At 40.0% G+C, this 26,148-nt stretch overlaps 1 protein-coding gene across 5 annotated transcripts in view; it reads left to right on the forward strand.

The window, feature by feature from the left end:
• Positions 1–26,148, forward strand: part of robo3 (roundabout, axon guidance receptor, homolog 3 (Drosophila)) — a 202,508-nt gene that overhangs the window by 147,840 nt on the left and 28,520 nt on the right. For 3 of the 5 annotated variants that reach the window (XM_055017390.1, XM_055017391.1, XM_055017393.1), the window contains exons 7-10: positions 2,599–2,610; positions 13,769–13,893; positions 18,180–18,351; positions 22,448–22,653. In XM_055017390.1, the coding sequence (XP_054873365.1) occupies positions 2,599–2,610; positions 13,769–13,893; positions 18,180–18,351; positions 22,448–22,653 (515 nt within the window). The remainder of the gene's footprint in view (positions 1–2,598; positions 2,611–13,768; positions 13,894–18,179; positions 18,352–22,447; positions 22,654–26,148) is intronic. The other 2 variants (XM_055017392.1, XM_055017394.1) reach the window with 1 other exon arrangement.

The following is a 26,148-nucleotide window of genomic DNA, read 5'->3' on the forward strand; positions in this document are numbered from 1 at the left end:
TTCCCAGGATCTTCCTGCATGGAGTTTGCCTGTTCTCCTAGTGCATGCGTAGGTTATCTCTAGGTACTCTGGCTTTCTCCCACAGTCCAAAAATATGCTGAGGTTAATTGGTATCTCTAAATTGTCTGTAAGTGTGAATGAGAGTGTGATTGTTTGTCTGTGTATGTAGCCCTGTGATAGACTGGTGACCTGTCCAGGGTGTCCCCTACCTTCACCCTACATCAGCTGGGAAATGTCACCAGGTTTTTCACTGTTTTCCAGTATGTATGTAAAGAAGTCAATAATGCCCTACTTTTTTTTTTTTTTTAGCAACACAAAATCAGCTTTTAAATGCTTTCTTTTAACAATTGTTGTGTGACTTTGATGGAGGCAGTTCTACACTAGTAGAATCATTGACTTGTTCAGCAAATTAGATTTTAACACCGAATACACAAGTAAATTATTTGCACAGATGGACGGTTTTGTTATGATGCGTCACAAAACGCCCACATCTCACCTACCAACATGCTGTCTCATTTCATTGTCTTTCTTTTGATGATGTCATTTTTGTTGTTAGATGAGCAGAACTTGCAAATCATATTTGAGTGCAAAATGTTTGTGTTGCCCATAAGAAATCAGATAAATAAGAGACTGGAAAGCCAGATGGACACTGTGGCTGGTTAAAACTGAGCATATTATGCTTCTGACAACATGCTGTTAACTGAAACTAAAAGAGAGATAAAGTGAAAAATGGATTTTAAGTTCCTTTCAAGCCCCTGACTCGCTGTCCCTCTGGAGAGAGAGCCAAGATCAAAAAGCATTGGAATTGCATTAGAATAAAGTCAGTCCCTTGTAGAGAGACACTCAAATGAGAAATCTGTCATTTGTGATGATTAAAGGGAATATTTAGAGTTTTAGTCTGTAACAGTCGTTTCTGTGACGGGGTCTCTGGTCTGTACTGACACGTCTGACATGTGTCAACACACCTGTGCTCATTCACTCAACCAGTCAAAAGTTTGGGGTCACTTATAAATGTCCTTATTTTTGAAAGAAAAGCATTTTTTTTCAATGAAGATAACATTAAATTAATCAGAAATACAGTCTAGACATTGTGAATGTGGTAAATTCAGATTCATAAAGCTTGATTTGTCCCCAGGGGGCAATTAAAAAGGCACATAGAGCAGGCAGTGCAACAATAACATAAGAAATTGAGTAGAAAACAAAGAAATTAAAGATAACTAATATAAATAAAAGAAATAGGGATGAATATATCTACAAATGTAGAAGTAATATAGGAAGATAATAAGAATAAGAAACAGAATGAAAAGAAAAGAAAAAAACACAACTTAGAAACATACTAGTGCAGAGGAGAATATTCTGGTAAAATTCGAAGAAGAATCTGTGGTCATAGTGTTAGCAGAAAAATGACTACTAGCTAACACTAGTGGGTCTACTGCAGCAGCAAGAGCGTGTTCTCGCTGTGTGTTCACAGAGTTAAAAAAGAGCTGCAAAGTTTCAAGTTCTTGAAAAGTTAAAAAAAAAAAAAAACAACACATTTGATACTATGTACTGTCTACTCAGACTTGACAAAAGACACAAATAAAACAGGACACTGCTATAAAAACTATTGTACGAGCCGACTGGTCAGCCTCATGAACAGCGACCTGGAAGTAGAAATGGCCATTCAAGCTGGAAACGGCTGATTTTTGAAAGAAAACCATTTTTTTTCAATGAAGATAACATTAAATTAATCAGAAATACAGTCTAGACATTGTTAATGTGGTAAAAGACTATTTTAGCTGGAAACAGCTGATTTTTAATGGAATATCTCCATAGGAGTACAGAGGCCCATTTCCAGCAACCATCACTCCTGTGTTCTAATGCTACATTGTGTTAGCTAATGGTGTTTAAAGGCTAATTGATGATTAGAAAACTCTTGTGCAATTATGTTAGCACATGAATAAAAGTGTGAGTTTTCATGGAAAATATGAAATTGCCTGGGTGACCCCAAACTTTTGAACAGTAGCGTACTAAATGTACGGAAATGTGCTGACAAACAGGCACAAGGTATTTGTTCATGCATGAGAAAACACACACTTAAGCAGAAATGCACGTCATGCACTTAACTAATAAAATTTTGTACTGAGCTGAAGAAGTCATTCCCAGCAGCAGCTGTTAGGCAAATGGAAATTGATTGTGGGTTGGTCCCTGCAGCTGCATTGTCAGGGATACACACACACACACACACACACACACACACACACACACACACACACACACACACACATTCAAAGGAACATGACCAGATATTGTGCAAAACCACAGATCAATCAGGATCTAGCCTTTTATCCTCACCTGTATGTTCACATTCATACCCGACCAACCCTACTTTCTCTCTGAACCGTTAATTTAAACAACTGCCGTTTTCATTTCAGTCCATTCACAGTCAGTTAAGTCACTTCATTATTAATTTGGTATATAGCTAAACGGTTGTTGTACTGCAAAGTTTCAAATATCTCATCCAGTCACGCCGTTCATCTCATTCAACAGCTCATCATCTCATTCATCTTTCTTGTCCTCTTTTTCTTTTTCATCCATTTCTGCATCACTCCATCACAGTCGGCCCATCCTGTAAGTATTCTATTTCATCCCATCTTTGCATGCTTGTGTGTGTGTGTGTGTGTGTGTGTGTGTGTGTGTGTGTGTGTGTGTGTGTGTGTGTGTGTGTGTGGGAGATGAGAGAGTTTTACAGACACGGGCTTTAAGATGTAGGAGGCATATCCCCATCGCCACTGCTGATTTTCTGCCAATTAGGAATAGAGGATAATCAATTAGTATTTAAGTACCTTGAGAAACATGCGGTTAGGCTTTTGATTTTTCACAACTGCTCTCATGTTTTAACTTATCTAAAGGTGGGACTTCCATTACTGAGAAGAAAAAGCTTCTACTAATACCAGGAATCTTTCATTTAGTGCACAAACTCTCACTTTTTGTAAAATGAATTAAACGAAGACAACAATGCTGCGGTCACATAGAGTTTAATCACACATGCTCTGACAATTCAATTTTCTCTCTGGAAACCTATGCCTCTGTGGTGTGATAAATAGCCATTTTAAAGTGTTTCTTCTTTGGTACAGCTGCCGTGTGTATTGGTGTAGGGTGATCAAATGGGAAAATCTGAGGATGAAAAGGCAGCTTCTCTTCGTGTTCACAGAGGCAAAGGTAGTCCTTTACCGTGGAAGTGGACATAGAGTTTCACCAGTGTGATGTATCACAGTGTATGGAACTTTTTATTGGCATTCCTGGAACAAAAACATGTAATTGAGCAAAGGAGCTGCAATTTTTCACAGGTCTCTGAAGAACTGGCTGTCAGACTTTTGCAGTTTCTAATGTCACGACAATGGAATGGATAGTAGGGAGTGTGAATGATGGGCTTCAGGAATAGCTTTGGCAACACAACAAAAAAGAGTTGAAATGGGGCGTAGGACGTTTCAACTCTTCACCGTAGATTTCTATTTCCGAGAGTGGCTTAATGCTTTAAAGTTTGACATCATTATACCATTTCATCTCAGTCACTTCATATGTGCGTAGGCAGGGCCAATAGAGAAGGATGAAATAACCCTTTTAAGCTATGACACACACTGGCAGAGGGCATCAACAAAGGTACAGCCATTAGAGAAACGGCTCTCAAGCAAAGAGTGAAGCAGATATGAGTTTATGGATAGGCCAGTCCCTCGTGAGTTCACACAAAGTTAATCTATTTTCTGTCTTCAGTATAAAGTCTTAAATATGTTTTGTTGCTTTTAACAACCAAAATTCACCAGAAGAGATTCCGTCCGATGCTTTAGTTAGGTGACGAGAGTTTTTTCATGTTGTACATAGTCCTCTGCTGGTATAAAGAAAATGCCATTTTAACACTCAGTACTTCATAAAAGGACTTTTTTTTGTCCACTCACTACGAAACAAGAAAACTTTAGCAGATAAATGGGCAATCTTGAATAACTGGGTTAGGAATGTGTTAAGTCCCCAACCAGTGAAATGAAGACAGGAAAGACTCCTCGTCAAACCCAAATTTTACATCACCTAGAAGGCCTCTGACTCCAAGGGCCAGTTTACATGGCAATGGTTTTAGGCTGAAACGCAGAGGTTTTGTTGCGTTGCAGCCTCCTCTTTACGCAGAAACGGCGTTTTAGACGACCTAAAGCGGAAACTTTTGAATACGGCCTTCGGAGTCAAATTGTGCTCTCGAATTTATTGAATCTCCGCAAATCTCAGCAAAATGTGCGTTTATTGCGCCATTACTGCAATCAGCGAAGACGCATTCAATATACACGCCAGATAATCAGCCCACTTCTACATCAGCAGCAGGACTTCTTCTGGTCTGCCTCTACAAAGTTACAGCGCCAACTACCAGCCTGGCATGCACATTGCAGCATTTTCAGTCCTTCCAGTGTTCCATTCCAATGTAAACGCTGATTTTTTTTTTCACTCCGCAAAGGAAATACTTTTGTGTTTTCGGGGCCGGGCCCAAGCATGCTTGATAATGATCAGGAAATCCTGGAGAGAGCCGAAGAAATGGCCGGCTGTTAAACTGGGGCACGCCAGTCCACTCACAGCGGGGGGCTTTTTAGGGTCCTCACTGATGTCACAATCCCAAAATCTCATCTTTGCACTCGCTTAAAGCCAAATGCTAAAACCTCGTCCCATTTCCAGATGGAATTCACTCTCGCAGCAGTAGACACACTGCACGTGGAGTTACTTTTTTGTAATATTAGTAATAAATATATACGAAGTGCTGTAATTAATTTTTTGGTAATATGCTGCCAGGGGAATTTTAGGCAGTTCTCCTTCACGTTCCCTAGAAATTATACACAGTTTCTTTTTTTAATGTTTCTATTTGTAATTAAAGATATGCGACTAAACTAAGTGAAATGAAAAGAGGAGTAAAGGACACTGTGAAACACATTACAGGCAGTGTGACGTTTGCAAGCACACGCACGTGTTATGTGTCGGTTCCGCCTTGATTCCTGTCAATCCTTTAATGCCACAGTTGACTGAAGCCACTTTCAGGCTGCCTACAGAGGCCTGAACTACCTAGCAGGATTTTAGTTTAGCAGGTAACTCCAGGTTTTATCTCTGAGTTTTCACGACTATGACAGTGGTTCAGGGTGCATCATCAGTATAACTTGTCCTGCATAATTATCTTCAAAATAACGGTTGATCACATGTAGAAGCACCCTCTACTGACAGATCAATTCGCTTGGAAAATGGCATCACCGCTTGTTAAAGATCCAGTGAAGCTCAGTCTGTAGGGCGTGGAATGGTCTTTGAGGAGGGTAAGAGGTTTTAGAGCTGCAAGCAGTTTCAGACACATTACATTATTCTATAGGCTTTTGCACAGCGATATAATCCTAAAACAGAAACTGATTTAAGCACTAAAGCCTTGTACTTGTTGACCTGATAAGATTTGCGGTAAGCCTACTTATCGGTTTGAATTATGTTTTTATATTTGCTCTTTACTTGCTATACAAGAACAGTTTATCACAGGAGCAGAGCTAACATTGTTTTACACACCAGAAAAATGAGATTGAATGTGAAATCACTGAATTTTTCCTCCACAATGAAAATAGCTTTATTTTTATTAATTACTTATTCTTTCTTTCTTGTGAGTAGCATAAAATGATTACAACATTAATTTCAGGATACAATCTTGTATGTGTGATGATATTTGAACTGAATCTTTATTCATGAACGAGAAGCCTACATCTAAAAAAAAAACTTCTGAATAATTTTTATTACAGTAGGTCAACTCATGCCTTAATGATGGGGCAGTAAAGTCAATAAGCAAATGTAATTTACAAACTCAAGCAGTTTTTTTTTTACATCTTTCCTTTCTGCTTTGGCTGCAGCAGCTGAGTTGCTCTTAGGCCAGATTATATTTTTAAATTCCTCATATTGGTTTAGGATTACAGTTTGTTCTTGTCAGAATTATGTGGCTGTAGACCTGTCCATGTTTATGACTGATCATCTGGTGCCAGCATTGCCCCGCTATGTGAACACACTCATTGCTAGATTCAGAAGCCCTGGTTGACTTCATGAGTTGATAACCAGCTTTGTGTGACTGTGGTTGTGAGGCTTAGTGAAGCCAGATTACAGAAAGATTTGGATTTTGAACTCGCTTCATAGTACAGGCATCTGGAACCAATGAGCAAGAAAGCAAAAATTAAACATTTGTTTATTTGTCTTTGATTGGGATTGCTTATGAAATGAAAAGTACCAGCCTGGCAGTAATTAAACAGATGGAATTTGATGTGTATTCTGAAATCTGGAGTTTGTCTTAAGGCTGCCTTGGGTTATTCCCATCTGTAAATGTGCAGCTAGATGTGAGGAATGAGAAATCTGTGATAAGGAAAGGAGAAAAAAGAAACGAAGTGGTGCTGGAAAGAAAATAGTTCCCACTTTGACCACAAATTTTGATAACTAATGAGGTGAATTACATATGTATGTTCAGAGAGGAGGCAAGATGACCTTCCGTCTGAATTCTATGCAATTAAATTTCTGTCATATACCATGCAGGAATGGCCTGAGGGTGCTCTTACATTATAAAAGAAAAGATGAAAGCGCTGCTTCTATAACTTATTCTAGTTCTATGTAAAGCTTTGCCAGCCAAGAGTTCACATATTGATGTTGGATAAATAAGCTGGAGTCCCGGGCACAGAGGTCTAGCTCCAAATTAAATAAAAGTGCAGATGAATTATAGCAAAGCTATAATAGATTACGCCCAGGAAATAGCCACCTCCTCAATCATCATTTCAGAATGAAAACAGTCTCGGGGAAAAAGTGTGTGTGAGAGAGAGGGGTGTTACTGTATATGAGAGGATGAAGCAGCAGCAGCAGTGTTTACTCGAGCGTATGTCTGTGGAACACGCTGTCTGCATCAGCGTGGGACTGTGACAGCTGCCTGTCACATCTAGGCCTCCGAGGATCTCCTGCTGGGAGGATGTGTGTGTGTGTGTGTGTGTGTGTGTGTGTGTGTGTGTGTGTGTGTGTGTGTGTGTGTGTGTGTGTGTGTGTGTGTGTGTGTGTGTGTGTGTGTGTGTGTGTGTGTGTGTGTGTGTGTGTGTGTGTGTGTGTGTGTGTGTCTGTGCTCCCTCGTGTGTGATAGCTTCAGTATGTTGGTACAAATCGTACGTCAAGTGTGCAGGTGGAGGAGTAGGGGAGGTAAGATGCTTTGGTTGTAAGCACTTTGTCTGCCTTTGCTTTGTGATTGAGCAGCATGCCGCGTTGATACGACGGCAGTGGAACAAATCGCACACTCTGATCTGTCTGAGTGGGAGCACAGTATGTGGTGAGCAGCTGAGACAGTCAGAATGGCTGAGTGCTTCAGTTTGTTTATGAGGATCTTCTGTCAATGATGTTTCCTGTCTAAACCCGGTTAAAGCCAGGATCAACAACCCTGACACGATACAGGATCCCTTATATTGGACCTCAGGATTTACAGCATCGCTAAGTAGATTTTGTTCGAGGAAGTTTGATGTCCGCTATATTCTGCAAAACCCTAGATTCATTGAGTACCAACATTTTTATAGATCCCATCATCGTTTCCTCATTTGATATTCTGATGATGTAAGTGGAGACCACTGTTCTAACATGTCAGTCTAAACTCTTCAATATGTATTGAATTTGGTTAAGATCAGATGACTGTGAAGGCCATCGTATATGATTCACATTATATTCATCAAACTAGTCAGTGACTGTTCATGTCCTATAAATGGTGTCATTGTCATCCTGGAAGAGATCATTGTCATCAGGATAGAAAGGTTTGATTGTCACTCATCTGTACTTCCTGCCCTGCCACTAAGCTTTGGCACTGGATTTCATTTCTGAAGTGTGGAATTTAAAGTTTTGAGATAGTGGGTCTGAATCAGACTACAAGCTTGAAAATGGCCCAATGCAACAAGCGCCAGGGTGAGAGAGTGGAAAATGAGCATCAGGCACAGCAACTTGTGGAAGATCATTCCTGGTTTTTGGATGCCTCATGTGGCCACTAAAGTTACATGTACATAACTACGTAAATAAATGTAGCCATGCTGTCAGAGAAAAACATTTGAGAACAATCACACTTGCCTTCACACTTCTGAGTTACCAATTAACCTCTGCATGTTTTTGGATTGTGGGAGGAAGCCAAAGCACCCGGAGAAAACCCACACATGCACAGGGAGAACATGCAAACTCCATGCAGAAAGATCCCGGGAAAGTTGGGACACGATCCGGGGATCTGCTAGCTGCAAGGCGAAAGTGCTAACCACCAAGCCACTGTGCAGCCCTTCTATGTATAATGTGACTAACAATTATTAGAATGAGGAAGTGATGATTAAAAAGCTACAACCTAACCCTGGAGCTCAATTAGAAGTAGAGGGCAAGAGTGTAAAGAGGAATCGATGGAAGGAATTTTGTAGGTAATAATACTTTCAAGTATGACTGGAAATCAGTCCTCCTTCATCTCACGTGTTGCAGTAAACAATCATTCCCTATACTATCTAATGAGTTAAATGCCAAACGTACCTTTTTCACACTGGTCTTGTGACATCTGAATAAGAGAAGAATAATGCTGAAGTAAACACTGTCACTGACACAAAGGCAATGAAGGCAGCAAAGTTAAAAAGTCTGTGTCTGAAAGGGGTTTAATACTCCGCCAAGTAACACAGCGGAGTTATGTGACGATCGGCGTACGTTTGTCCGTCTATTTGTCTATCAGCAACATTAATCAAAAACGGATTTCATCTGTCAGAAATCATGCAACGACTGAAAAGCCTTGTTGGAATACTGCACTTTCTGAGTGCTTTTCTTGTTTTATGTTTGGGTTCATTATGCAGTTTGACAAAGTAAGAATGGGCCAAATACCTACAATTTACAATGGTTTTTTTTTTCATTTATTAGAGAACATTTGGTGCTCATCACACAAAAACACACCCAAATGTTCAGAGACTAAGCACTTCACACTCAGACCAGACTTCTCTCCTTGAGTCTGACAGTTCTTATCGTAAAAGCTGTGGAAATTTAACTTCCAGCCCTTGTCTATTTTTTTCCTCCCACATGGCATGTTAGCCTTGTTATGTGTTCTCCAGCTCTGGCAATATCCAGCATATAAAAGAAGTCTCCAGGCTCCTTTGAGTCGCTATCTCAAGTGTTTCATTCTTTATTTAGACGTTCACCAATTTACCTCCCTGACACTGCCTCCTGCTGTTATCAGTTTATGTGTCGTCATTTTTACAGACCAGGCTGTATATTTTATAAAACTGGAAAATGAAGGTGCTACAATGTTTGATAAGCAGAGTCAGTTTCTATCATTTTCAGAACACTTCAAACAGAAAAGCCTGTCATATCAGAAAGCCAGCAGGTCTGAAAACTGGATTACTGTATAAGCGACATGCAGGCATTGTTTGCGCATTTTTGTCATGTATATTTCAGCTGCTCTGTTACAATCCATATCCCTGATTTCATCCCATGTGAGGATGCTAATGCTTCTCCCTGCCCTAAATCTAAGGCTCGGTGTCGCGCCGAGTGCACCCATTATTGCTAATTATTTATTACAGCCTCAGGCAATGTGCCGACTTGCCTCCTCAAATCAAACATTGTTATTCTCCAGACAGGGCTGTGTAGCGCACCAAAAGCGGCATTTTAATAGCCTGAATATTCCTAGCTGTCACCGTATTTGGGTCAAAGTTACAGCGTTGTGTCAGGCGCGAGGGGAAAATGTTCAGGTGTTTGCAAGTTTCTGTCAAACAGCGCGCTATATGGTGTAGTTTCTCCTGCGCGTTCATTACATGTATATGTGCACAGATCTGGAAATGCATTACATAAGAAGTGAGTGTTACACTGCATTTCTTTAATATTTCAGGCCTTGCATCAGCCTTGACAGGAAGTCTGTCCTTGGGGGAAGCTGGGAAGTGAAGGCAGGGGGTTCCATATCGCTTGCCCGTGTTCACACACAAAACACAGGGATGTATGCTTGTGAAATGACCTTTAGGGTTAGCGGGGGCTGCATGTCAGATCCCAAGACGTGACCTGGACCAGCTCGGCCAAGACCCCCGTTAGCTGTGATCTATCCTGCGGTTGACACATGTTCCCTCCTGCTGGGCAATGGGGCCCGTGATGGAAACAGTATATGTGATACTAATCATTAAATTAAGCCTGCGCACACATCTAGAGTGTGTGATTATGTGGAGCAGGAGAGTCAGTGGTAGAGTTTGGGAAAAAATTCAGCACTTCACGCTTTTAACGCCGGCCTGTTTTTCTGACACAGCCCTCCAACTTTTCTCTGTTTATCTTTATTTCCAAGCTGTTTTCTCCTCATTTAAGCACTCAGTCAAACTCTGACCCACTCAGCAATAAAGTAGAGAAAATGACCTCATCTGAGGCAACCCAGGGCAGCTAGTGTTTCATGTGTTTTGATTTGGGCTGACACGTTGAAGAAAAACTGCGTTTGAACTACAGAGAATCTAAAAGCAAAAGACTCCAGGCTTTAAGAAGCAGCATTTGAGTTCCAGTGATGGAACTGGATTTTTGTTTGTTTGTATGTTCGCTCATGGATACACTTAGTTTTCACATTTGAAGAAAACAGATTTAATGTTTACAGTAATGACAGCATGTGGTATGTTTATGAGATTTTTAATTTTTTCATTCAGGTTGCAAATCAGCGTTCACACAAGAACTCAGTTATTCAGTCTTTCGCATCACTTTTATTGTGACCGTGAAAGTTTTTATTTTTCTTTTTTTTACTTTCTGTTCAGTGGGAAGGCTCTCCTCCTCCCCAACTTTCTCCTTCTCTGTGTTTCTTTCCATGCTAATGGAAAGTGACAATAAAAGAGAAGCTGAAGATCAGGTGGAAAGATGAGAAATCAATTAGGACTGGAGGTGGGCATCACTATGCATTCACACCCCCCTCTGTGCAGGAAGGTCTGTCACTTCACTGCAGAATCAATAGAAATCAAAGAGGTGTGCATGTGTGTGTCTGTGTGAACACACACACACACACACACACACACACACACACACACACACACACACACACACACACACACACAGAGTAGCATGTGGCAACAGAGAGAAACTGAGACAGCTTACCATTTATTTGCAGCCCCTTTCCCCTCCTGCCCTCCATCTCTGTTCAAAGGCATCTGATTAGCCTGATGCTCGAGATCAGAAAGGTGACCCACAAACCTGAATTTAGGCTTCTGTGGGTTCTGAGCTGGCCTTTTTGAAAGCCTCTTCACCAACACATGAGACAGATTACCGAAGGCTATAGCTTAGCCAATAAGCATCTGTTGCAGGATTCATCTATCACCGCTAAATCAATAAAGGTCACACAGGATCTATTTTGTGGTTCCTTCTTGGTGGCGACAAATAACCACATTTGCCCAGATAGTTGTAGGTACTGCAGCCACAGACACTTAACCCAGCCTAAGTCAGTGTGACTGATAAATATACCATATGGATGGATGCATAGGAGATCCACAGATGAGGGAAAGGAGATAATCTTGTCATATAATGCTTGTCATCAAACTAGAATAGCTGCGTGTTTATTGGTAACTTGTTTCTATTTTGTTTATTACTCTGCCAAGGAACTCGGCATAATTATGTGATTATTGGCGTACATTTGTCACTCTGTCTTTCTGTCTGTCTGTTTGCAACATTACTGAAAAATGGATTTGGATGAAATTTTCAGGAAAGGTCAGAAATGACACAAGGACCAAATGATTTGATTTCAGCAGTGATGCAGCTTATAGTCTAGATCCACGGATTTGTTGAAGATTTCTGTATCATTGCGACATAGCGGCACAGCGTTAATGATTGCGATCTTACTACAAATCGACCGTTGCAGACTTATCCTTTGGAAATGATACAAGAACAGCTGATTAAATTGTGGGGGTGTTTCTGAGTCCTATCAATTCCCACATATTTAAGTGATGTGATTCAGTGTCCGTACATAATGTGCACATTCATAACACGCCTGTGCTCAACGCAACGTCATTTTGTTTGTGGGTATCTATATCAAATGGCCACATCCTATGTTGCCATGATTTCTGATCAACAACAACTAATAACTAAACAAATGCTGCATTTTTAAAAAATAAATAAATAAATGCTGCATTTCTGACAATGCCATATGGGGGAATGAACAGCCTTGGCAGAGTCCTGCGCTCTCTGAGTGCTTTTCTAGTATATTTATTTATTTATTGTTATTTTATTTAAGCTTAAAGCAGTATCAGTAAATTGTTTCTTGTATTCACACACTCATGCAATGTTTTAATTTTCAGAAAGCCAACAACCTTGCTTTTAATTAAAAGAAATTACAGGAAATGTTCGTCAAGTGTAAGAACAATCTGAAATAGCTGCTGGAATTCCATTTGCCAAGTCAATGCAAATTTTCCCCCAAGTTTCCTGAACCGCTGTAAAGTTCTACCACCTTCAACTACCCTGGAACAGCTGAATTTAGTCCTGACTCCCTCCTGGTTGAAGTGCACTGTCTAAATCTTAAAAGTTAGAGCAATACGCAAACACTGCACAGGCTGTGGAGAGGTATACACATTTTTTAACTGTATTTGTTGCTTTATTTTTGCCTGTGTTGTATCTCTTTTGAACCAGGTGGGAAGAATTTATAAAGAAGTTTCTGTCTCCCTAATAGTCTTTTATGTACAACTAAGTTTCCCACTGACCTGCTGTGTTCCATTGTGTGACAGTTTTTACCTCAGTTTTTCACCTTTTTTGTTGTTTTGCTTCGAAATAGGGTCTGTTAATCGAGGGATTATTTTATTTGTCTGAGCAACCTCAAAGCATCAATTATTTGAAAGGTCTTGTACATTAACTCAAATCACGTTGCCATTGTTGCCAAAAATAATACCATTAATGTCACTGTGTATTTCAGCTGTTTTATTGCCCTCCTGCCTTGACACAGTGTATTAGTACTTGCTGTTTTGACACTAAACCTTTTTGTTCAGTCAGGAGTAGTGGGTCCACAGCCTCCATTTACTATTTGGACAAAAGGAATATTTAAACACAGTTAACTCAAGGTTAAAATTAAACAAAAGAATAACAACTTGACTATTTATCAGGCGGTATCAGCTGCCACAAGGCTGCTGACTTTCACTCTTCTCAGTGAACTATGTGCACACTATGATTCGAAAGTTTGGAGTCACTTAGAAATGTCCTTATTTTTTTAAAGAAAGACTTTTTTTTCAATGAAGATAACATTAAATTAATCAGAAGCACAGTCTAGACATTGTTAATGTGGTAAATGACTATTCTAGCTGGAAACGGCTGATTTTTAATGGAATATCTACATGGAGGTACAGAGGAACATTTCCAGCAACCATCACTCCTGTGTTCTAATGATACATTGGATTTATATCGTAAACAAAAAAGTGTTCATCTTCAGTATTAATCTACAATGTAGAAAATAATACAAATAAATATTAAACATTGAATGAGACGGTGTGTCCAAACTTTTGACTGGTAGTGTATGTGTCATGTGATTTTGTGCCTAAATGTGTGTGAGTGTGTGTGTGAGTGTGTGAGAGATAAAGAGAGGGAGGGCTTGAGACAGTTGCCAGTTATGAGTTGTTGTCATCACTGATTGCTTTTCACACCTTAATGATCTCAACGTCACTGCTGGCACATTCTCACTGCATCAAGTTCAGCGCTCACTGACATACACAAAGAATAACTCGTTAACACTTCATTTCAATTTGGCCCTCATCACCATTTCTTTCAATTCTCTGTGTTGCAGTGCCCCCTCAGATCGTGGTTCGACCCCGAGACCAGATCACAGCCCCGGGTCGTACAGTAACCTTCCTCTGCGGCACGAAAGGAAACCCTCCCCCAGCCGTTTTCTGGCAAAAAGAAGGCAGTCAGGTGAGAAACTTCCTGTGATATGTATTAAAGTGGACACTGAAACACATTCTGTTTCAAATGACTCTGCCCACTGAGGCGTCCGCCAGGGTCTCATGGTCAATTTGCATCTGACAGTTGAGAGATTGGAGCACGGTGCTTAAGTGGTAGGGTTGGCTAATGGTTAACAGGGCTTCTGCTAGTGAATTAGGCGATTTTACATATAGGCTACCTTACAGCAATATACTATATATATCATATGGACACCTTTGCATGGAGAGTTAGTCAACCGTAAATCATGTATCAAAACCCAGGCAGTACCTGTAGTAAAGTACAACTTTATTTGAAATTTTTCATCCTGTGGCCTTCTGTGGAGCTTGGACTAAATTAGGTGTCACATTGCATCCAACAGTAGACACACAGTTTATCTCACACTCAGTTTAGCAAATTGGTTGGATTAGAATCACACAACCATGTGCTAACATTATTAAAACCCACACATGTGTATGCCTTTCTGACTGCTATGCTTTCTGTTTACAGGAAGTTGACAGGTTTTTAGATATACCTACACTTCCGTTCAAAAGTTTGGGGTCAGACAGGCAATTTCATGTTTTCCATGAAACGCACACTTTTATTCATGTGCTAACATAACTGCACGAGGGTTTTCTAATCATCACTTAACCTTTCAGCACTGTTAGCTAACACAATGTAGTATTAGAACACAGGAGTGATGGTTGCTGGAAATGTTCCCCAATGCAGATATTCCAATAAAAATCAACCGCTTCCAGCTAGAATAGTCATTTACCACATTAACAATGTCTAGACTGTATTTGTGATTCATTTAATGATATCTTCAATGAAAAAAAAATGCTTTTCTTACAAAAATAAGGACATTTCTAAGTGACCCAAATTTTTTGAATAGTAGTGTAACTAGTACAGTGTGTGTCCTGCAAGGACTCCTCAACACATGAATGCTGTAAACAGAGAAGTATTTTTGTTATTTACTTTATCCTCATGGAAATTGAATAAATTATCAACACTACAGTCAGTATAATGCTCTGTGATTCAACGGCATGACCCTGACCATTGAAGTTATGAAAAATGTATAAGATTCATAGAATTTTTTCAACATGTCTGTAATGGAAACCGACTTGAAACCAAAAGGATGCATTTATTTGTTAGGTTATACATTGGACTACACTCAACCAGCCTAACAATACATATTGTTCCCAAAGTTTTCACTCTGTAAACGTATTGCAATGATCCTGGTACTATGTATATTTTGAAGCGCTTTCATAGGGTCTCGAAGTATGATTCTTTCTTGGAGTGCAAGTGGTCCATGGTTCAAATCCTGGACAAGTCCCCACTTTTTACAACCGGGGTAGCTGGACCACAACAAAAGCAAGTGAAACAATGCTGAGTCCCAGAGTTTAGTTGGTGAATTATTTTGGAGGAGGTATGTTTAGAAAAAAATACAAAAGTGAGGGGGTTACAAAGCAAATGGGTGCTGCTGAAACCAAAGAAATAAATATAACAGAAAGTGAGCTTCACACCATTACCTGGTGTAAAAGCTGTTTTTTATATATATATATAAATTGGAAGAAATTCCAAGCCCGGGGCGTGTTATGCAGAAATGCAGTGCATAAAAACTTGACATTTTTTCAAACCTTTAAAGCTGTAGATGAATCCATCCGGAAGGTTAACTACAGTTTGAATGGGACAAGTGCAGGTCAAATCTGCTTCCACTGTAATAAATGAAGGCAGAGACGGTGCTAACACTAGAGCGACATTTAAGAAAAACAACCCTCTCATTCATTTTAGTGACATAACTACATTATCACAATGGGATCACTGATGAGGGCCAAGCTAATGGAAACAGCAAATGCAGCGAATCAATTATGTAGCATAATGCAATGTAAAAAAAAAAGAGAGAAAAAAGTGTAATATAATTACAACGTGTCACTTAACTACAGTTTTGCTACTTTGTGATATGAGCTACTTTCGTTGATCAAACACTGACAGTCAGATAAAAAGTGTTCTAAAGATAGCTTCATATAATGTTAGTCTGCTAATTTAAGCTGGTGTCTTTGCATGCCGCTATATAAACCATGTGCTTTCAAGTGATCCCACATCTCTTCTCACTGTCATGTTCTTAAATGTCATCTTTTTTTTATCACACACGCACACACACACGCACACGCACATCCATACACACCTGATTTTCCATCATCCACACAGGATATGCTTCTCCAAAGTGTGAGTCTGCACAGGCCTGCATGTCCTCAGTAATGTGTGTGTGTGTGTGTGTGTGTGTGTGTGTGTGTGTGAGTGAGAGAGAGGGAGAAAAGGCCAGCCTCTGATAAGCATTGCAGCCTGTTGGAATGCGCTGAAAGGCCTGATGAGAGTGCGTGGGTGCCTGTAGCATGGCTCCCAGGTACAGATTAGAGGGGGGAGAGCGAGATTGGAGGAGGCCAGGAGAATGTGTGTGGGAGAGGGAGAACAAGTGTGGAGGAGAGAGATAAAGAGGAGAAAGCATGGAGGAGAGGAAGTATGTGGGTAGCATGCTGGGAACGGTGGTTGGATATTCGGTGAATGCACTGGTTTTACCCAGCGGCACATGAAAAAGAAAAGCAGAGACGATCCGTGATAAAAATTCTCTGTTGGTATTGTATTATGTAGTGAAAACTAACAGAGCGCCTCTGGACTCTAGTTGATATATAGGCCACATGTGTGAAAAGGTGTGTTCCACTGGTAAAAGTTAATGCTACTGAAGTTCCTACGAGCACTGGCTTCTTATCAGGTTGCAATAATGCAGTGGTTTTGCAGTAGCATTAGTAAGCCCTACTGAAGTCCACTTTTTTCTTTTGACTTACTGGATGAAACTGAACATCTGAGCACCTGCATGCTGGAGGTGGAAAGAGGTTACAGGCGCACTGCACCATGTGGACTCTTGATCTTTTTTCAGTGCCCACTGAGGACCAATACTGGAAATTAGTTCTAGGAAACAATATTTTGTTGCAGTGTTCTGTAATAAAAAGTTTTTGTCTGTTCAGCGGTTTACCCCCCATTACTCACTTTTTTTAAGTGCTTGATTTGGTTTTGTTTCATTCCGTTCTGTGTTTATTTCTTATGGGTTTCTTAATTTGAGAACACACAAACAGATTCAATATTCTGTCAAAGCTGAATCAGCCGTTTGAATGCCGCTCCTTAGTGGATATATCTCGCTATGGTCAGGCACTGCACTCTCTTTTTTTATTGTCTTTACACTGCATACAAATATTGTTATCTGAACAGGGATTTTTTTTCATGTCCTCCATATCTTTTTTGTTTTAAGGGCCCAAAGATTCTGTTGCTAATTACTCCGCCAAGGTAATGCGGCAGAGTCATGTGATGACCAGTATATGTTTGTCCGTCTGTTTGTCTGTCTGCTGGCAACATTACTCAAAAACGGACTAACAGATTTGGATAAAATTTCAGGGAATGTCAGAAAAGACACAAGGACCATGGGTGCATATCCTTTGATCTTTTCATTATAGAAAATCAAATCATTAGAAACTCACTACTGCCGTGATATAACGATCCTTACAAATATTTAAACTTTTCTTCACAACTGCAGATTTTTACAAGTTCTACAAACTAAGCTGTTTTCATACGACTCCAGATGTTTAACCATGCTGAATGTATCTTCCAACCACTTACTGACCACTTACCCCTCTGTATGCTGTCTTTGAGCCGTGCTGCATTCATTTTATTCAGGAAGTGCTTTCTTTTGCTTTCAGTCTCATGAATTAGGTTTCCATATGTATCTCCTCTCTGCTCTGTTTAAACACAGCCTGCAGTTCAGCCCAATACTCCCTCAGTTTTTTGGTCACATGACTGTTGGTCACTGCTCAGTCACTCCCGGCTTCTCGGTTGTCCTGAAGAGCGCAGATTTTTTTGTTTCTTGCACAAATTTTTGCCAAACCTTTGAATGGGACACATGGAATAAAATGGGTTTTTTGGTTGTTTTTTTTTTTAAATATCACAATTTTAAGCTTTGATTAATGATTAACTGACATAATGCTTGATCAGTTCATGGAACACCAGCAAGTTGAAAATCTGAAAATGACTTTTTCTTTTGACCCTGTATCGCCTCAGTCATGCAGACTAGTTGTAACAAATGTTTGCCACTTAATGTAAATAAATGGCAAGTACTTGCAGTCTTTTATCATTAATACCAATTACAAAATGAGCTATGATTTTACATGAACGTATATTATGAGTAAATGATGAAGAAGTGACTATTCTGACTGCTGTTTTTTCTTCTCCAGATCTTATTGTTCCCCATCCAGGAGCCATCACAGGCCGGTCGTTTCTCTGTGTCTCTGAGCGGTGAGCTGACCATCACTGACGTCCAGGTCGAAGACTCCGGCTATTACATCTGCCAGGCCATCAGCGTGGCCGGCAGCATCCTGACTAAAGCCCTGCTGGAGGTCGAGAGTGGTGAGTGTGAACACGCAGAATCACAGTAAACTGATTCCGCAAGATAAAAAACGAAAAAGCGAAGTCAGCTGCAAGATTTATGGAGAGAAAATGAATCCAAATTAAATGAAGAGAAAGAAAAGTCATGAAATCACTATGTGTGTTTCAAATGTCCTCCAAACTTTGCATTTTCAGCTTTACATTTCATTAATCATTCTTCACAATCAACCCCATATGTGCATGAACAGAAAATTGAAAGCCCTTCAAATCCATCTTAAATTAAAATATCCTTCCTCCCAAATGAGCAAACAGCAGGAGGTCTTATCTGATGTAATCAAAAGGGACAACTGGTGATAGTTCTATGCAAATAACCCTGCTGCAACATATGCTCCCCTCCACCCATCCCCCCCTTAGTCAGGGAATAAACAGGGATTTTGTTCAGCTTCATCTACATTAACTCCTGTGTTGACTTTTCACATTTTCAGTTTAGCTTCAGTTTGCTGATGATATCAGAGCTTTTGACGGAATACAAAATGAGCTTCATGTGCCATGCCTGTGGGCCAATGTTAAATGGCAGGGTGAGTGATATGTTCTATTTTTGCCCAGTCATTGCGTGTCGACGGCTTTGCGAGCACCAGTCGCCAACACAGAAACAAAAGGAAAACCCGTGACTTTCAGTTACAAACAGTCCTCAAGTCTTTCCACTGTCGTTTATGAATGGACAGGAATTTATTTCTTGTCCAAGCTGAGCATAACTCTGCTAGCTGGCAGCACTTCTACAGTGGTGTTTACATTTCAGATTGAAGTTACAGACATGTAGATGTGGAGCACAGCCATATATGTCCACGAGTTTCTTGCAGATGACTCTTTGGCTGCAACAAGATGTAAGGGAGGTTGTGAGCTAACGAGGGTCAAGTGAAAACATGTTAGCTTTTAAGGACATTTATTTGGAGTTTGGAAGTTGTAGGCATAGCTTCACATCAAATAGGGATGTGTTTACATGTGTAAAAAAGGTTGGTGTTGACTTGTTTGTCTAATATAAAACCTATTTTTGTAATATTTACTCTTAGATAGTAAAAGATCTCATAATTTTGTGTTGCAGTTAACCTTCACACAGTTTGAAAATCACCCTCAGTGTTTTATCTTTTATCTTATATCTGTCAGCATCTGTCTGATACCAGAATGCTGTATCATGTTGCTGTATCCTGGATGAGACACTTAGTACGACCCCATTGAAGAATTAGACGAGTTAAACTCCCACTTAAGTTCCTAAACCTGTCAAGTAGACATGATCCGAGTGGATTTTTGAAAGAGATACTTCAGTCTGCTTACACGAAATGCTCTTCATCGTCTACTGGCTTGGAAATGCAATAGCTTGGCCTTTGGGGAAGAATCAATTGAAGTCTTATGTAATATATTTTTACACGTTTTTTGTTTGTTTTTGTTGACTTTGGATAGTATGTTATGTTGTTCTGTTCTTGTTCATTTTGTTATTAAATTTTGATAAGTGCTATTTAAATAAAGTTTAGTATTATTATTATTTAAATGTAATTGGTGCAATTATCAGAAAAATCAGGTAACATATTATTTGCAAGGGCTGCACAGTGGATTGGTGGTTAGCACTTTTGCCTTGCAGCTAGAACATCCCCAGTTTGGGTCCCTGACTTCCCGGGATCATTCTGCATGGAGTTTGCGTGTTCTCTCCATTTTCTCTGGCTACTCTGGTTTCCTCCCACAATCCAAAAACATGCTGAAGGTAATTGGTGATTTTAAATTGTCCGTAGGTGTGAATGCAAGTGTGCTGTTGGTATATGTAGCCCTGTGGTAAACTGGCGACCCTGCCTTCCTCCTGAGTCAGCTGGGATAGACTCCAGCCCCCCGTGACTCTAATGAGGATTAAGCAGTGTATAGATAATGGATGGATGGATATTATTTGCAGTTTAAAGTCATTAATATCTCACTCCTAAATTTAGCATTGACTGTACATGATAAGTAGAATGGATGCTGCTTTGTAGGCAGGATTTTATAAATTTTCCATTTTTTTAAGCAAAAAGAAAATACAAGTTTAAAGACCCTCGATTAGCCACAACTTTATATTCCAAAGCTTGCTGGTTGTACCAAAATACTCTGAAGTGTAATAAATAAAATATTTTCATTGAGCCTCCACTCAACACCATGCCAAGTGGTCCATCACTCTGACAGGAGGTAACTCTATCCACACGCTCATGCCTGAGAAAAATGTGTGTCATTGATTTGCATATTGAACTGGAGCAGCACCAGAGAGATGTGGGCCTGAGAGCCTTTGGGAGTGGATGTTCTCTTGTAGTGACATTTTACATTTCACATTGGAAGGACTTGCTGTGTTTCACAGGCAAGCATGAAAATCTGTAAGCCAAAGATCAAATACTTGACTTTAGTGTGTCTGTGTCAGTAATTTTGAGATCCAGGGTGACAATGACTGTATTAACTGACTTGATTACCGGTTACAGCAAAAACCGTATGACATGTTTACATGCAAACACCAAAGTATGGCCACTGAAAAGGGAAAAGACGTTGCTCATATTGATAAATCGCTGGATAACATGCTTGTGCAGTAAGCAAAGATGGATGCTGTTGATAAGGTTTGCATTTTCTTCTCTTTGATGAAAATTCACATGCAACTGACAGCATTAGCTGCCACCTTTGGCCTAAAAGAAGCGATAGATGAAATGCAGTCTGCTTTTTTGCCATGTTGATGATCATATTCAGCTTTTTGCCCATGTGCAGAATGTCTGCTATAATCGGGCTGTTCATAACATGAATGGCAGTGGTTACTTAAGTGCATGGTGATGCAGAAAGTGCCAGGCACATTTTCTGAAATTTCTTGTCACTGCGACGTTGCCAGGCAACCAGCACAGACTCCAGACTGTTAGTCTGTGAAGACTGTAACTTCACATTAACAAATTACCAATATTATCAGTCCTCTCATTTAACTCTCACCAAGAATAATCATACTTCCCAAAATGTTGGAACTGTTCCTTTAAATCTTCATAGTATTTTGTTGTTCTGATGGATAGTGAGGCTGGAGAGTGCTCTCCAAGGACAGTGTCAGTTTGGCGTAAGCCAGTGGTCGGCAAATACCAGCCTGTGGACCATATATGGTCCTCCACCAAAATTAGTTGGACACAACAAAAGCTAAAGTTTTCTCTTTTATAGTTTGCTTCAAAACTTTGGTGAACTTTCTGTTCACTAATCTGCAAGCAGCAGTTTAAATACCAGACTGTAAATCCCAATAAACATAACCATGTAACTGATTAGACTGATAAGAATCATTGATTTGCTTCTCAAACACAAAATGGCAGCAGCCTAACAGACTTGGCATGCTTATAAGTCTATAAAGGCAACAACACCAGTACTTTAATCCAACCATGCATGAAACAGTCCAGATCAAGTCATTGTACTCAGGCACAATGAATGTGTTTGGTTTTGAGTCACCTTTTTGCAAGTTGGAAGCTGTGTCGAGAGAAGCTCTGCCATTTGTTCTGTTTCTGCAATATATACACTATATATACACTACCATTCAACAATTTCATCCATGTGCTAACATAATTGCACAAGGGTTTTCTAATCATCAATTAGCCTTTCAACACCATTAGCTAATACAATGTAGCATTAGAACACAGGAGTGATGGTTGCTGGAAATGTTCCTCTGTACCTCTATGTAGATATTCCATTAAAAATCAGCTGTTTCCAGCTAGAATAGTCATTTACCACATTGACATTGTCTAGACTGTATTTCTGATTCATTTAATGTTATCCGTTATCTTAATTGAAAAAAACTGCTTTTCTTTCAAAAATAAGGACATTTCTAAGTGACCCCAAACTTGTGAACGGTAGTGTATATATTTTTTTTATTCATTTATTTTTTTTTTCATGTAGAGAGCTTGTATGATTAAACAGCTAGAATAGGGTCACATTTCACTCTTTGTATGCTTTCAGGGCTTTTGACAGTTTACAGAGTTTACACGTTTGATAACACTCATCAAACGCTGTGTACATACACACTATAAAGTACACACTGTAATTGAATTTGAAAATTCAAACCCCATTGTCATTTTCTTGTCCTCTGCCCCTACAGCGCCCTCTGACCGGGTCCCTCCCATCATCCGCCAGGGACCAGCCAATCACACATTAGCTCCTGGTTCCACTGCTCAGTTACACTGCCACATCATGGGTAACCCTATCCCCAGCATCCAGTGGGAGAAAGACGGCCAGAGGATCCTAGGAAACGATGGTCGAATCAGCTTGATGGAAAACGGCACCTTCCAAATCATCAATCTCCAGGTATTAGAATTAAAGACTCGCACTTACATTTACACACAAATATGGGTTTGGAACTTAAATAATGACAAGGGTCTTAGCCTATCCGCAGCAAAATGTTTTCACTGTCACTGTTTGCACATCAGATGTAATGCAGTTTACACAGGACAAACTTATTCCACATGATAAAACAACAGTTTTAATTATCAGCAAAGTATGAAGCGTCTATACAGAGGACATTTTTACGGTTGACTCAAATGATGAGGTTTTATGAGAGGAGGAGAGGTGGGGAATGGTGAGGTTGTGATCACCATGATAATGAGCATGCGAGGCCATTAGCAGTCGTTAGCGCCGTCTTACTTCATGCTAATGAAATCCATTCTGCCCAGAATTCCCTCCTGGGTATGAAGCAGCACCTGAGGTCACCGCAGCCTCGACGAGACTCGAGGAGGCTCGTGCATTAATTGATTGTGGGTTCTCAATGATTAACGATCGCTGAGACTTGTAATTAAATCCTCAATACATCAGTGCAAGTGAGGACTGGATGAATGAAAGAGAGATGGAGATGAAGGAGCGGAAGGCTGAGCGAGAGGAGAGGAGAGGATAGAAGCAGAAATAGCTGCGAGTCAGAAGCCTAAAGTACATTTTATGCTGCATTCATGTCATGTGGGAATAAAAGGGAGTGACTTGACAGCTGAGAGTGCTAACTTGGAAGTGCTCAGGCTTTGGGACCTATTTGAAACTGTCAAACACCATGTTGATGTTCTCTGTAGGCTTTGGTTCAGTTTGATCTGAAACATGAAAACAAATAGTATTTATGGCCTTGGATTTCAGAGATGAAATCACAAAATGACTTGTAGAAATTGTTTGTTTCATTTGAAATGTTGTTCCATATACCTCAGTGATGTCAGAAATGTGTGTCTGAAGTCCACCCCTACACCAAAGAATCAAGGCTCACAGTCTTATTAAAAACATCATCCTTATTGCTTTCCAGCTGTAACGACAGCTAAAAACCGCAAGTCTATAGCCATGCGAGCAGCTCCGGTACTGTAAGCAAGTCTGACTCACCACATGTAGATTGGGGATATAATAAGAAGCCTTTATTTTCACAAATTACAGCACTGTGAAATTCTCTTTTCACATATCCCAGCTGGGGTCAGAGCACAGGGTCAGCCATGACAATGCGCCCCTGGAGCAGGTAGTCTTAAAGGTCCTGTTTTAAGGCTTTATGGCGGTGGGATCCCATGACCTTCTGATAAATAACCAGAGCCTAAACCGTCAAGCCATCACTGCCACTGGTTGCACATTTTACATGGTTTTCTCCTTCCCTTCTGCTGTCTATGTGTTACCATTTAAGTCACCTTCACTAAAGAAAACAACAACCGCCTCTAAGCAGCAAGCTACATGCTGACAATTGTAAGTTTTGCTGACAGTTTGGATCATGTAATAAACCAATCCTGCTCTTTTAATTTTGCATTTGTTTTGTAAATTATCCATTTTAATAACACTGCGTGTCTCCCTGCATATAAATGTTCCACCAGAACAATTGCCCCAACATTATTTTGAGTAAACATCCTGTTCCCATACCTGGAAAAAGGGACTGGGATTAGTTTAAAAGAACACTAGAGCATTTTTAGCCCTATAGTGGAATGATAATGAGGTAGAACTAGAACATTATACACAGTGCTGTGTCAGCACTTATGAATGGTCAGGCTATGCAAAAGTAACTTTGAACCAAATGCTAGCATGGTCTGAATAACGTGCTGATATTTAGCAGGCAAAGTTCCCATACTGTTCACCATCAGGACCCAAGAACTAGTTTAGGTAAATATAATGTAGTCATCTTTAATGTTGTCAGCTACTTGTGTGGATGTTTGATTGTTTTTTTAAATTCACTTTGGGCCATTGTCAGTCTTGATATTGTACACTAAGATAATTGCAGAGATTAGAGTTGGTGGAGACATGGTTGGGTGATCTAATGTAACAAGAAACTTCAGCATCAGACAGGCAGTTGACAGAATTCCTGGTTAGTCAAACTGATTTGGAAGAGAAAAAGAAAGCAAATGATAAAGTTACTATTCACACTCATTTTCAGCTTCTATCTGGAATCAAGTTGTAGAGGTAGTAGCCCAGGTTTCTTGACCCCTGGCTACTTCCTGTATCTCTTCTTTGGGATCCCATTGCGTTTCCATGCCTAGACTACCTCATTTGACTCATTTAAGTGCAAAGGAGCAGCAGTTCCACTCCAAAAACGACTTTAGTTTGTGATTCAGCTTGATGAATCCAATAGGACCACATCATCTGGAAAAGCAAAAATACAATTCTGAGGTCAACAGACACATTCCAGCCCTTGGCTCTACCTTTTTCCAGTCCATGAAGATCAAGAACAGAATCAGTGACAAGTCCTGCAACATCTCCCTCAAAATACCACAAGTGACATGGTCGCAATCCTTTTCCAGGTCTACAAAATACTTGTATAATTCCCACGGTCCCTTCAGCCACTATTCAAGCTGACGACAGCCGTTTGAGCCGACAGTTTGACTTATGAAACGATCATTACGGATTTTTCAGCACACTTACATTCAGTTCTTCCTTCAAATCAAGGACTTTAGATAATCTGGATAAACTACTGTCCACGTGTATTTTTGTCCCTTTGGACTACTTTCAGTGAGACATCTCGCCTACTAACCTAGTATCAGAGCAATCGAAATAACTTGTAATAAAACTGACATTTCCTTTCTTCATATACAATGTGTACTGCAATATTACTTGCAGTATCTGACAAAAGTGATTACTACTGAAAAGGTGCACTAGCTTATGATAGTTTCTGTGCAATTTGACAAGAGGCATCAATGATATAGGTGACAGTTTTATAAATTCTTTAAATATCCATTTAGGTGAACTCTGCCATAATTTGATACAAGGTTCGAATCAAAAGAGAGCATGAAACACAATAAATACAAAACACAGTCTCCGCAGACAGGAAAACAATGAAATCAGCATTCATAAAACACATTTAACCCTGAAATAATCAGTATAAATAAGTCGATTTCATGTGGGCCCCCAGAGCAGGACAGATGGTCTGTTTGTTCCTTGTACCCTGGCAATGAGGAGATGCCATTACCCTGGGATCTCTGCCAGACACAGACTACTGCCATCCCTCACTCTGGTGCCAAGATGTCCTGGACAGACGGGAAGTGTATTTGTGTGTGGTGTTGCTAAATGGCTGATACAGGGTAAGGGGTGGGGGCAGCTATTGCAAGGTTAAAAAAGGAAGGGAAACAGAGGAACCCAGCAAAGCCTGAGGAGTGTGAGTAGGACTACATGGACACCACTAAACAGATTACCGTGGGTGATCAGGTTAAAGCAGGAAATCGAGTTCACATGTTGACTTTAAAACCCAGTGTACATGTTGTAGTCAGTAATCAGATTTCCCTTCTGCATCCTCCCAAAAAAAAAAGATCTGACATCATTATTAACCTTCTGTGTGCTATTGTGCTGAAGGCTCATATTCATGTT

The sequence above is a fragment of the Amphiprion ocellaris genome, chromosome 14 (genome assembly GCF_022539595.1).
Source record: "Amphiprion ocellaris isolate individual 3 ecotype Okinawa chromosome 14, ASM2253959v1, whole genome shotgun sequence".
In the NCBI taxonomy this organism is placed as follows: Eukaryota; Metazoa; Chordata; class Actinopteri; family Pomacentridae; genus Amphiprion; species Amphiprion ocellaris.